General features: G+C 35.0%; 3 protein-coding genes across 6 annotated transcripts in view; 2 read left to right on the top strand and 1 right to left on the bottom strand.

The window, feature by feature from the left end:
* The window catches only part of LOC134842165 (uncharacterized), a 423,659-nt gene that overhangs the window by 235,981 nt on the left and 173,201 nt on the right, over window positions 1-14,477 (top strand). The window lies entirely within an intron of this gene.
* Window positions 1-14,477, top strand: part of LOC134842166 (uncharacterized) — a 409,681-nt gene that overhangs the window by 235,987 nt on the left and 159,217 nt on the right. The window lies entirely within an intron of this gene.
* Window positions 1-14,477, bottom strand: part of LOC134842497 (teneurin-1-like) — an 82,079-nt gene that overhangs the window by 38,774 nt on the left and 28,828 nt on the right. For 2 of the 4 annotated variants that reach the window (XM_063858865.1, XM_063858867.1), the window contains one exon: window positions 12,395-12,592. In XM_063858865.1, coding sequence (XP_063714935.1) covers window positions 12,395-12,592 — 198 coding nt within the window. Of the gene's footprint in view, window positions 1-2,448; window positions 2,564-9,897; window positions 11,162-12,394; window positions 12,593-14,477 lie in introns of those variants that run through there. The other 2 variants (XM_063858866.1, XM_063858869.1) reach the window with 2 other exon arrangements.

The following is a 14,477-nucleotide window of genomic DNA, read 5'->3' as shown; positions in this document are numbered from 1 at the left end:
GAGGCAAGATTCGCAATCTTTGAGATAACTCTGACAGGACCCAACTACAGGTTTGGGACTTTCAGATTTTGCGAAAAAAAATTAATATAAGTTTTCTGAAAATTTTTGAAAAAATCACAAAAAACGTCATATCTCGAAAACTGCAAGGATTTGAACAGTCATATTTGGAGGCAAGATTTGTAACTCCTTAGAGTACTCCGACAGCACCCAACTACAGGGTTGGGAATTTCAAGTTTTGTAAATTATTTTGTTATTTGAAATTTCTGAAAATTTTTGAAAAAATCTCAAAACTCGTCTTATCTCGTTAACTAAAATGTTTCAGGCATTTAAAATTGGAGGCCAAATTCGCAACCCCTAATTCGATATTGGGCTGCTTAACTTAAACTCGGTAAAATAACCACTAAAATCAAATTGGAAAATCGAAAAAAAATTCTTAAACATTGCAATATACGATATAGCTTAAACATGCAAAAATAATACGTTGAAAAAGCTTAAACATGGCGAGATAGTGAAGCCCGCATTTAAATGTATAATAGATTTTGAAAAAATTTTGAAAAAAAAGTCTACAAAACTAGGAAATAAGCACAAAAAAATTAAACAATAATCTTAGATGATAATGAAACTAATACACAGCTGAGCTTGGCACACTTGTGATACAACAGGATTAAAACAGCATAACCCTCAAGAATTAGCAAAGATCATGAAACTAAAAAAGGAAGTAAAAAAAAACAAAAAAAAACTGAAAAACAGAAGTTTTTTCAAGATTAATTTTTTTAACGCTTTTTACAGAGTTCCTCGTGGAACTTGTTTTGATCTTTCAAAGAAGGGTGCCTGGCTTTTTGTGCACATTGAACGACAGCAAATATTTTTGATTAACTTTTTTTTTAATAATGCAACAAAATATCCGCCGCATTTTGTGACTCAAGTTCTTCCACTAATGGTATTCAAAAAGATTTTAAAAAAACTGAATCTAGAAAAAGAGAGAATTTGTGATACGAGAGAGATCTAAGTTGACAAAGACAAACAGACTGACGATAGTCCGAAAGAACAGAAAATTTCTAGTTTAAAAAAAGGAAGTCCCGGTCCGGATTAAAACCTCAGGACTTTGTAGCCTCAAACTTGTATTACTTCTACGCCAGACGCGCTGGACGGTAGATTAAATTTGAATTTTTTACACAGAGGTGAAGTTGCATTTCGCATACACAAGCAAAAATATGACCGATAGCGCTACTGGGAACAACTAAATGAGTAAAACTTTGAATCTACAAAATTTCTTGAGTGACGCGTCATTTCTAACTTTTGTTTACACACTTTTTCTAACCTATTTTTTTTCGTTAAATGCGATAAGTATCTGCCAGTAATTGCAACCATTAAAATTATACAGTGCCCTGAAATTATCAATGGTATCTTTCAAGTTTTTAGTTGACTTGCCAGATGTTGTTTATGCAAGGTTAACTAAGGTAGGATTAATTCGCAAGCGCACTATTCGCAACAAGCATTGCACATGCGATTTGAGCCCGCACTCATACGATTGCTGGACGCCATCACTACTGATGTGCCGGAAGGATGCTTTCCAATTATAATTCCCGCCTAGTAAGGAAAATTTGATAGATTACGCCCCTGCAGTAAGTTTTGAATCATTGGTTCTATAATTTTTTGTGCTGCTAAAGTCAGAAACATTCCATAGCTGCATAGGCTTACAAGTTCTTTTTTTTAATAAAAATTTGAAAGTAAGCCAGAATTATTTCTCTTAATTAGCAGTTATGAAAACTCCAAACACTCATAATTTCACAAAACATCACCCAGATAGAAAATTATTTTCATTTTGACCTTCAGTAACCGATTTCTATACTTTGGCTTTAAAAAACTCTGATCAGATTTCCGTCTGTTATTTCAATTTTTGAAAAAATCACAACTGGAAATAAATTTAATACAAAACACAACTTAATTCTGTTTAAAAAAACTGAACTTGAAGTTCCTTTCTTGTGGCCACAACAAAAGTCATAGAATAAATGAACAAATGTTACTTTTGATTTGAGTTTTTTTATAGTTTTTTTAATGAATAAGACTGCTCATATATCAGGGAGAAGCCTTGAATGTTCAAAATGCACTTTAAGGCCAATTTAAAAAATTTTGAAATAACTGAAAAAAAAATTCTTTAAATTATCACCCCACACGTTAATATAAATTTCAAAGGAATGTAATGGAATTTAAAAACGCAAAAAATCAGAAACTGCCACAGCATAATAATGGGTAGAATTTGACGCAATATTAAATTTTTGACTGGTTGATCTCTGTTTTGATGGGTTAGAGAACAATAGTTGAAAGCCAGGCAAAAAATGGCCTCGATTTGAAACAGTTACGAAATGAATAATGACACAAATAAAAGAAATTTAAAAAAAAGTTCGAAAAATGACTAGCTACTAGCAAACATTCTAAATTGCATACCTGTGAAACTCGATGGACGACCCACCATGACTACTGTTCGGAACAATCACCAATATCGAAGCATCGCTTTCTCGCAAAATTGGAAACAGGGTTTTATTTAGCAAACTTATGAAAACAGTTTATCTGTGAATATAATTTATAAAATAGTTATGCAAATAATTTTCGAGTGAATTTTATCAGGATTAAGTGAAAGCCAACATTAGGTCGAACACTAACAGACCAAGAGCGAAGCAAAAAGAGTCTTCGTCTTTCTTTTCCGAGAGGCCTGTTTGCACACAGACAACAGTCGACAGATGGGAACAAAAGGTCAAAATCCCGAAATATACTTCACTCACTACTCGAATGAAATTACTGCAATAATGGACCTAAATTGTAGTCAATTGTTAAATTGTCATATTATTTGACAAGAACCAACTATTTATGATAAAGTACTTTGAAACCTAAGCATGTGTTGCAATTGTGGTCCACCTTTGCCCGTATCAATTCACGTCGAAATTTTTTTTTCAATTAATTAGGTCAAACTAAAAATATTCGAATTTTTTTTTTTTTAATTTTCTTGCTTTCTCAAAAATCTGAAATCCGGTCCTGTTTAGCAAACTGATTTCTTTTGAAAATTAAATTTTTTGATTACTTACACCTTCAGTTTCTGGTGTTTTAAAAATGAAACAACAATCGCCGGTTGCCGTGCAATTAGCGCAGAACTTTCCAACCACAGCAATATAAAGGAAGCAATAAACAAACAACAAAAAAATAAATACTTTAAATTTTTTAAATCGTTATTTAAAAAAAAACGATTTCCAACTTTTTTGTAGTAGATGAAAGGGGGTTCAATTGGATAAAAATTTGCTAAAATGAGTTGAGAATACAATGAGTTGTAGCTAAAACCACGTTCAAATGTAGTAGAATTGGACAGCAAGCTCACCAGGGGCGGATCTGGATTTTCCCGAGGGGGAAGGGGGCGGATTTTAAAATTTTTTGTCGACCCTTTTTATGAGGTTGGCAAAATAGATTTATCGAGCGCTCCCAGAACACTAAGAAACCCTAGTTTGAGAAAAGTTTTTGCGCCGCAAGTAAATTTTTGAAAAAAAAACAGGTCGAAAAAGCCGTTTTTGGGCATTTTTTGGAACATTATGACCAATAAAATGTGTTTTTTCGGCGCGCGCTCCCCTTCAAAATTACTATATATTGGCGTCAAAAGCGCCTTACGAAAATTTTTTGGGTCGATTGGCAAAAAACTGATGTCAAAAAATAATACCAAAGGGGGGACTCTTTGGTTGGCGAGGGGGTCGAATGCCTGAGGAGGAGGCGTCTGCCCCCCTAAATCCGCCCCTGAAGCTCTCTCTCTCTCTCACTCATTATGCTACCAATCTCTCGTTTTTGTAGACATGTAAGTTATTCAGATCAACTTTTTCGACATTGAGACAACAATTTTTTACAGAATCCTTGTCACAGCTGACCGGTCTTTAATATGATTATATGATACCACACTTAACTTGAACCCCGTAAGAGCTTTCTTTAAAATGGGAAACAAAAAAATGGGAAACCAGAATCGAAATGGGAAACCAAAAAAAACCTAGGCCAGAGTTCGTTCCCTCATACTCCTAGGGGTTTGTTGGAACAATAACTGCTGCAATGAAGTCAAAATAACTGCAGCAAAACTAGGAAGAACTGAATATTCAGAGATCTAAAATATACTAAGTTCGCTGCAGAGTGCTGGTTTAATTTAATTCCAGATTACGTCAAAATGGTAATGGAAAACGACAAGTGATGCCCAGATCAAGTATCTCTTATCAAGACAGTAAGACACAATAATCCGATATTTGTAGTAGCGGGTACGATAGAAACGGAAAGTGAGAAAGAACAATTCCACTGCCAAGATTTTATGTTAAGAAAACAGTGAAGTGCCTAGCATGTAAGACAAATATTAAAGCAAAGAGATTTAAGCAATGATATAATTTAATATTTGAAAAAGCTAGTATTGATTTTAACTTGCCAAAACCTTTCGCAGAAAAAAAAGTCATACTCAAACTTAAATAGAACCGAATACAGGTCTTTACATGGAAGGCATCCTTTTCGATGAAAAAAAAAAGATTATGAACTTACTCGGGATCAAAAATGACTGAGAGGGGTGCATGTTGTAGATAAGTTCTTTGAGAAATTTTAAAAAAATCGAAAAACGTCACATCTCGGAAACTAAAAGCATTTTAGCAGTCGCGTTTAGCAGTCGCATGTGGCAAGATTTGCAACTCTTTAGAGTACCCTGACAACACCGAACTATAGAGTTGGGAATTTCAAATTTTGAAAAATAATTAATTTAAACTTTCTGAAAATTTTGAAAAAAATCACAAAAAACGGCACATCTCGAAAACTACAAAGAATTGAGCAGTGATATTTGGAGGCAAGATTCGCAATCCTTGAGAGTACTTTGACAGGACCTAACTACAGGGTTGGGAATTTCAGATTTTTAAAGAATAGAAATAATTCAAGTTTTCTGAAAAACTTTGGAGAAACCGCAAAAAACGTCATATCTCGAAAACTACATAGAATTGAGCAGTCATACTTGGAGGCAAGGTTCGCAATCTTTGAGAGTACTCCGACAGGACCTAACTACAGGTTGGGAACTTCAGATTTTTAAAAACTGATAATAATTTAAGTTTTCTGAAAAAATTTGAAAAAATCACAAAAAACGTCATATCTCGAAAACTACAACGATTTGAACAGTCATATTTGGAGGCAAGATTTGTAACTCCTTAGAGTACTCCGACAGCACCTAACTACAGGATTGGGAATTTCAGATTTTTAAAAACTAATAATAATTTAAGTTTTCAGAAAAATTTTGAAAAAATCACAAAAAACGTCATATCTCGAAAACTACACTTGAGCAGTCATATTTGGAGGCAAGATTCGCAATCTTTGAGATAACTCTGACAGGACCCAACTACAGGTTTGGGACTTTCAGATTTTGCGAAAAAAAATTAATATAAGTTTTCTGAAAATTTTTGAAAAAATCACAAAAAACGTCATATCTCGAAAACTGCAAGGATTTGAACAGTCATATTTGGAGGCAAGATTTGTAACTCCTTAGAGTACTCCGACAGCACCCAACTACAGGGTTGGGAATTTCAAGTTTTGTAAATTATTTTGTTATTTGAAATTTCTGAAAATTTTTGAAAAAATCTCAAAACTCGTCTTATCTCGTTAACTAAAATGTTTCAGGCATTTAAAATTGGAGGCCAAATTCGCAACCCCTAATTCGATATTGGGCTGCTTAACTTAAACTCGGTAAAATAACCACTAAAATCAAATTGGAAAATCGAAAAAAAATTCTTAAACATTGCAATATACGATATAGCTTAAACATGCAAAAATAATACGTTGAAAAAGCTTAAACATGGCGAGATAGTGAAGCCCGCATTTAAATGTATAATAGATTTTGAAAAAATTTTGAAAAAAAAGTCTACAAAACTAGGAAATAAGCACAAAAAAATTAAACAATAATCTTAGATGATAATGAAACTAATACACAGCTGAGCTTGGCACACTTGTGATACAACAGGATTAAAACAGCATAACCCTCAAGAATTAGCAAAGATCATGAAACTAAAAAAGGAAGTAAAAAAAAACAAAAAAAAACTGAAAAACAGAAGTTTTTTCAAGATTAATTTTTTTAACGCTTTTTACAGAGTTCCTCGTGGAACTTGTTTTGATCTTTCAAAGAAGGGTGCCTGGCTTTTTGTGCACATTGAACGACAGCAAATATTTTTGATTAACTTTTTTTTTAATAATGCAACAAAATATCCGCCGCATTTTGTGACTCAAGTTCTTCCACTAATGGTATTCAAAAATATTTTAAAAAAACTGAATCTAGAAAAAGAGAGAATTTGTGATACGAGAGAGATCTAAGTTGACAAAGACAAACAGACTGACGATAGTCCGAAAGAACAGAAAATTTCTAGTTTAAAAAAGGAAGTCCCGGTCCGGATTAAAACCTCAGGACTTTGTAGCCTCAAACTTGTATTACTTCTACGCCAGACGCGCTGGACGGTAGATTAAATTTGAATTTTTTACACAGAGGTGAAGTTGCATTTCGCATACACAAGCAAAAATATGACCGATAGCGCTACTGGGAACAACTAAATGAGTAAAACTTTGAATCTACAAAATTTCTTGAGTGACGCGTCATTTCTAACTTTTGTTTACACACTTTTTCTAACCTATTTTTTTTCGTTAAATGCGATAAGTATCTGCCAGTAATTGCAACCATTAAAATTATACAGTGCCCTGAAATTATCAATGGTATCTTTCAAGTTTTTAGTTGACTTGCCAGATGTTGTTTATGCAAGGTTAACTAAGGTAGGATTAATTCGCAAGCGCACTATTCGCAACAAGCATTGCACATGCGATTTGAGCCCGCACTCATACGATTGCTGGACGCCATCACTACTGATGTGCCGGAAGGATGCTTTCCAATTATAATTCCCGCCTAGTAAGGAAAATTTGATAGATTACGCCCCTGCAGTAAGTTTTGAATCATTGGTTCTATAATTTTTTGTGCTGCTAAAGTCAGAAACATTCCATAGCTGCATAGGCTTACAAGTTCTTTTTTTTTATAAAAATTTGAAAGTAAGCCAGAATTATTTCTCTTAATTAGCAGTTATGAAAACTCCAAACACTCATAATTTCACAAAACATCACCCAGATAGAAAATTATTTTCATTTTGACCTTCAGTAACCGATTTCTATACTTTGGCTTTAAAAAACTCTGATCAGATTTCCGTCTGTTATTTCAATTTTTGAAAAAATCACAACTGGAAATAAATTTAATACAAAACACAACTTAATTCTGTTTAAAAAAACTGAACTTGAAGTTCCTTTCTTGTGGCCACAACAAAAGTCATAGAATAAATGAACAAATGTTACTTTTGATTTGAGTTTTTTTATAGTTTTTTTAATGAATAAGACTGCTCATATATCAGGGAGAAGCCTTGAATGTTCAAAATGCACTTTAAGGCCAATTTAAAAAATTTTGAAATAACTGAAAAAAAAATTCTTTAAATTATCACCCCACACGTTAATATAAATTTCAAAGGAATGTAATGGAATTTAAAAACGCAAAAAATCAGAAACTGCCACAGCATAATAATGGGTAGAATTTGACGCAATATTAAATTTTTGACTGGTTGATCTCTGTTTTGATGGGTTAGAGAACAATAGTTGAAAGCCAGGCAAAAAATGGCCTCGATTTGAAACAGTTACGAAATGAATAATGACACAAATAAAAGAAATTTAAAAAAAAGTTCGAAAAATGACTAGCTACTAGCAAACATTCTAAATTGCATACCTGTGAAACTCGATGGACGACCCACCATGACTACTGTTCGGAACAATCACCAATATCGAAGCATCGCTTTCTCGCAAAATTGGAAACAGGGTTTTATTTAGCAAACTTATGAAAACAGTTTATCTGTGAATATAATTTATAAAATAGTTATGCAAATAATTTTCGAGTGAATTTTATCAGGATTAAGTGAAAGCCAACATTAGGTCGAACACTAACAGACCAAGAGCGAAGCAAAAAGAGTCTTCGTCTTTCTTTTCCGAGAGGCCTGTTTGCACACAGACAACAGTCGACAGATGGGAACAAAAGGTCAAAATCCCGAAATATACTTCACTCACTACTCGAATGAAATTACTGCAATAATGGACCTAAATTGTAGTCAATTGTTAAATTGTCATATTATTTGACAAGAACCAACTATTTATGATAAAGTACTTTGAAACCTAAGCATGTGTTGCAATTGTGGTCCACCTTTGCCCGTATCAATTCACGTCGAAATTTTTTTTTCAATTAATTAGGTCAAACTAAAAATATTCGAATTTTTTTTTTTTTAATTTTCTTGCTTTCTCAAAAATCTGAAATCCGGTCCTGTTTAGCAAACTGATTTCTTTTGAAAATTAAATTTTTTGATTACTTACACCTTCAGTTTCTGGTGTTTTAAAAATGAAACAACAATCGCCGGTTGCCGTGCAATTAGCGCAGAACTTTCCAACCACAGCAATATAAAGGAAGCAATAAACAAACAACAAAAAAATAAATACTTTAAATTTTTTAAATCGTTATTTAAAAAAAAACGATTTCCAACTTTTTTGTAGTAGATGAAAGGGGGTTCAATTGGATAAAAATTTGCTAAAATGAGTTGAGAATACAATGAGTTGTAGCTAAAACCACGTTCAAATGTAGTAGAATTGGACAGCAAGCTCACCAGGGGCGGATCTGGATTTTCCCGAGGGGGAAGGGGGCGGATTTTAAAATTTTTTGTCGACCCTTTTTATGAGGTTGGCAAAATAGATTTATCGAGCGCTCCCAGAACACTAAGAAACCCTAGTTTGAGAAAAGTTTTTGCGCCGCAAGTAAATTTTTGAAAAAAAAAACAGGTCGAAAAAGCCGTTTTTGGGCATTTTTTGGAACATTATGACCAATAAAATGTGTTTTTTTCGGCGCGCGCTCCCCTTCAAAATTACTATATATTGGCGTCAAAAGCGCCTTACGAAAATTTTTTGGGTCGATTGGCAAAAAACTGATGTCAAAAAATAATACCAAAGGGGGGACTCTTTGGTTGGCGAGGGGGTCGAATGCCTGAGGAGGAGGCGTCTGCCCCCCTAAATCCGCCCCTGAAGCTCTCTCTCTCTCTCTCACTCATTATGCTACCAATCTCTCGTTTTTGTAGACATGTAAGTTATTCAGATCAACTTTTTCGACATTGAGACAACAATTTTTTACAGAATCCTTGTCACAGCTGACCGGTCTTTAATATGATTATATGATACCACACTTAACTTGAACCCCGTAAGAGCTTTCTTTAAAATGGGAAACAAAAAAATGGGAAACCAGAATCGAAATGGGAAACCAAAAAAAACCTAGGCCAGAGTTCGTTCCCTCATACTCCTAGGGGTTTGTTGGAACAATAACTGCTGCAATGAAGTCAAAATAACTGCAGCAAAACTAGGAAGAACTGAATATTCAGAGATCTAAAATATACTAAGTTCGCTGCAGAGTGCTGGTTTAATTTAATTCCAGATTACGTCAAAATGGTAATGGAAAACGACAAGTGATGCCCAGATCAAGTATCTCTTATCAAGACAGTAAGACACAATAATCCGATATTTGTAGTAGCGGGTACGATAGAAACGGAAAGTGAGAAAGAACAATTCCACTGCCAAGATTTTATGTTAAGAAAACAGTGAAGTGCCTAGCATGTAAGACAAATATTAAAGCAAAGAGATTTAAGCAATGATATAATTTAATATTTGAAAAAGCTAGTATTGATTTTAACTTGCCAAAACCTTTCGCAGAAAAAAAAGTCATACTCAAACTTAAATAGAACCGAATACAGGTCTTTACATGGAAGGCATCCTTTTCGATGAAAAAAAAAAAGATTATGAACTTACTCGGGATCAAAAATGACTGAGAGGGGTGCATGTTTAGAGGATACTGCCCCCCAGTAGATCCGGGTGAGGGGATAGCGATCCATGAAACTGTGTTCATCATGCGAACTGGTTTCAACATTCCATTTGAGCCATGATTAGTCATAGTTTCTTCGCCCCCCTCCATGATTACACTGTTGGAATAGTGAGGGGGGATGGGGTTAGAGCCAATTGATGGCCGTCTCTGGTCCATGGCGGTCCGGTTGTTGCCGAGCTGGTAGGACTGACTTCTGCTCATGCCTACTCTTGTGTTGTTGTAGTTATAATGGTAATAGTTAGGATACAGTACTAAACTGTGCCGGTTGTTATAACTTGGGTGGTAATGTGCGAAGTTGGTTTCGGTGAATAGTGATGATATGTCTTTATGGCTTCTGTTTGGACCATAGTATGGCCCTGGATTTATTCTTGTTCTGTGCCCATGATGAAAGCTTTGGTTTATTGTTTGTTTACTATTAGAATCGATGATGTTTTTGATTATTATTCCATCATTTTTCACATCGGGAGAGAAAGAAAAGTAGTCAAATTTGGAATTAAAAGTACTTTTTGTTCGTTCCGGTTTGTTTTGGTGCGAAGTAAGGATATCGTTTATGCTGTTTTGCTGTGATTTTTGCTCATATATCGGCGCCTGTTGTTCTGACGGCGAGCCTTGTGGTGTCGACGCTTCGTACACCGGCGTTTTTTCCTCGTCGCTCTGAGCATTCCACATGTTGCGAAATTTCACGCCAAGAAATCGATCAGAAAACTCAATTGAGTCCAATGGCTTACAGGGAAAGAAATGAAATATGGTGCAAAAAGCGCTGAGAAGCCGGAAAAATGTCAAACTGAAGTCGATAGAAGTGACAATAAGTTGCTCATTATGAGTAATAATTTCAACTCTTAAAGTGAGTTTTTTTAGTTATTTAAGCTACAAGAATAAGATCTGGTATACGTTCACAGTATCGATAACCTGTCTATATGCTGGTTGCTGGAAATGATTTCAATTACTGGTTCAGACATTCAATGGGGTATTCAATAAAAAAGGCGTATTTTTACGTCTGATTTGATTTAAGATTGTACTCAATTAGAACAAAGAAGTAGAGTTGTCGTATAATAATTCTTCAAACAATTTTCCAAATACAGGTGACAATGATGAAAAGCTTTCCAGCTACTTCTTGAACTGACAAGGGCGCTTTTAAGAGATAAAGGAAGACTGTCGAAATCCCCTTTCCTTCTTTGAAGTCTATCAAATTCACCAGTCACAAGTCTCAAAGGGTAACATTCTTGGTGAGTATCGACAATTTGAAGTTTCGCCCGGTACGAATCAACACTTTGAGCACTTTTGCAAACACTAACTTCGACTATTTCGGATTATTTTCCAAAGCAAAGCTTACTTTATCAAAATAGAATGCACTTATTCTGTTTGAAGCAAAGAATAATTTGACAAAATTTACAAAACTCGGTGAACAACTGACTGGCCACTAATGAAAATATTTGAAACTGAGGCAGGTTAACGAGGCATAATGCAGCTTTGATTGCATTAATGGTCCGATAAATAAGAGTAAACAAGTCTATCGGGGCAATTAATAATGGAGCGGAAAATAAACACTGATTAGAACTTATAGGAAATGAGGGGGTACAAAATAGCCAATTAATAGGGGCTACCCAGCGGGAAAGCAAACAGGTCTGATCCAGCAGATTTTTGAGATAGCAGCCAACTAGCAAAATATCAGATGCAGATTGATCGATAGCGTCGTTTTGTTTCTATTTAGAGCAAAATACCTTCGTTGTTTATTATTTACTTATTTACTCGTGGGTAAGCGAATAGTTTGTTCACCTCATTTGAGTCACAAAATGAAATGAACTCCCTGTGAGAGAATGATGTCATAGGAAATACTCAATTAAACAAATTGGCCCCGATGGAACAAAAATTGCTGTAGTGGAATGAGAATTTACAGTAATCAAAAAAGAGCAGTCAATTGACAGACAATCAAACTATTGTAAACAATGGAAAAACAGCCACAACTCTGCAGGGCAACAAAAAAAAATTAAAAATTTGATTCTTATCTGAAAATGACAATGAATTTCAGAAAAGAATGACAATAATGTTCACAACACGTCCCAATTTATTCGTAAGGCAAGGCGCCATTTTTAATTCAAAGACAATGAAAAATATTAAATGCGAGCAACAAACAAACAGCGAAAATTTTGAATTACAAAAGCCAACAAAACGGGCATTGATTTCTACAAAAAGGTGAAAAAGCGCTGAAGGAGGAATTGAATTAAAACAAAAAGAAGCCAAGCGTGAATTGACTACAGGTGATAATATTGTTACTCAAGAAGAGCAACTTCAATGGAGCGGAAGACAGAAGTGATGTAATACAGAGATAGTGAAGAAAGAAAGCATTAAAAGGATTTTACGCACAGCTCAAAAATGAGGAATGGGTCAAAATGGGTTGGAATTACTCCAAAATTCTTAACTCACATCCGGGAGATTGAGAAGCCAGGAGAATGTTGTCGTTGCTTCCGGCCCGCTTGCTGTTGCGTAGCGCACCACTGCCTGTGTTATGGGGTGACATCGCTAAAATGCCCCCCGCTAATCCACCATTGATGCCCCGCCCACTGCCCATACTGGCCTGAGACTCCCGGCCCGAAATTGCCCTGTTGCCAGCCCCTCCCTCATCTAAACCCAAATTTAGAGATAAATATGTTAATAATAACTCACTAATCAAAGTCGGATCAAAACGGGGTGGAAATTTATACAAAGGCACGATGTCTAATTGGCGCGACTTATCATTTTATTTATGCTTAAAAAACAAAAAAAGGGTTTCACAGGACTTCTACTGGCTGGTGTACAAATCGATAGATGTTATGTAGGGCAAAAAAGAGGTCCACAACAAATAAGGGAAGGGAACAGATAAATTATGAAGAGTGGCAGATGCCTCAGAAACAAAACCAAAGTACGATTTTTTTCTGTTTAATCTTCGGTTCTTAAATCTAGTCCTAAACTTTAGGAATTTTCGAATTTATTCAAATAACTGGGCTGATCCGTTTTCTTTCAAGGCTTCAGTTATTAAATTAGTGTCGAAAATCTTTTAGACCGTATTAAAAAAATTTAAAAAACTATGTAGTTTGATTTGAAACCTAACTTTCTACCCAAATTCAAGATCGATATGAGCTGGTAACGTCCGAACACATAAATTCGTTAGTCAGAGTTTCTGAATTTGTGATGCAAATCACCAGAAAGGTTTGTGATGCAACTACGCCGAAAAAAAACAGACATACGATAGACCAATAACTATTTTTTCAAGGCAAAAACTTTCAGTTAGCGAAACGAAAACCAGACCGGATTCGAACCCTGAGCCATAGTAGTGCCAGACATGAACTTTATCTCAGCATCAAATATGCAGAATGAAAACAAGAACTTCAATTTACTATAAATCAAGTCCTAAAAAGGTTCTGTGATTTCATTTAACAATTTGTTAACCTGAAAAAACGTATGTTCTCATTTGATAACGATTGCTAATCAGAAGCGTAATCAGAATCGCTTTAAAAACTTAACCACTAAACCAGATGTGAAGGATTCTGGAAGGAGGCATTGTGGTTTAATAACAGAGCAAGGCCCATTTCTTACAGGTCTGTAAAAAAATTCAGGGGAAAAATCAGCATGCTTCAATTTGAACCGCAGAGAAAAGGGTTACAGCGCATTACTTGTGTCAATTATCTACCTCAATTCAGTGTGGATTGATTTTCTCAAACAGAATAATTCATTGTCTTTGATACGATATTTTGTCACTTTTTCAAAAGTCGGAACAAAAACAAATATTAACAAGGCGGAGCCATGATTGGTCTGATTGTTAAGTTTAGTTTGGTGAAAACCTTATGAACGATTTTAAAAATAAAAGTATATATTTGTTTCCTGTCCAAGAGCAGAATCAAGTGCAAAGTGATATACTTTGCATCGAATAGAACATGAGTGGACGAACTATCTAAGCAATTTAAATTTGAATAACTTTGAGAGCAAATCAATTTGTTTTGTTAAAAGATTCGCGCTATGTTGCAATGCAAATGTAGAAGAAAACAAGAGTATAGATGCATATAAAATAAGCACAGTTGGCCAAGCGGACTAAGACAAAGTAAGCTAACCCCGATTATATGTGTGAAATAACAGTTGACGTAGGTTCGAGTCCCCCACCTGCCCATGTATTAATATACTGCAAAACGGGGGTTACATCCTATTTTAACTGTTTTTTGGTTCTAATTCGGTTCAGCCTTGATTAAGACTGACCGCCAAAAAGAGCAATTTGTCTCAAGGACATTACCGACCGGTTCTTGTGGCTAGCTTGCGCCGATTTGTACCAAAAACGGACAGATGATAAAAATGTTGTATGATGTCCTGATCAATAGAAAAATACCGAAATTTATCTATTGCCTGAGTTATTTACTGATAAATATCTCTTATTAATTTACGAATTTGGATTCAATTATTTTCGTTTGGAGATTAGAGCGGCCACATTTTGGCGCCCCACAAGGGACTACGAGATTCTTTACTTTGGACGTTCCTGGAA

The sequence above is a fragment of the Symsagittifera roscoffensis genome, chromosome 3 (assembly GCF_963678635.1).
Source record: "Symsagittifera roscoffensis chromosome 3, txSymRosc1.1, whole genome shotgun sequence".
NCBI lineage: Eukaryota > Metazoa > Xenacoelomorpha > Acoela > Convolutidae > Symsagittifera > Symsagittifera roscoffensis.
This window is presented reverse-complemented; position numbering and strand designations above follow the sequence as displayed.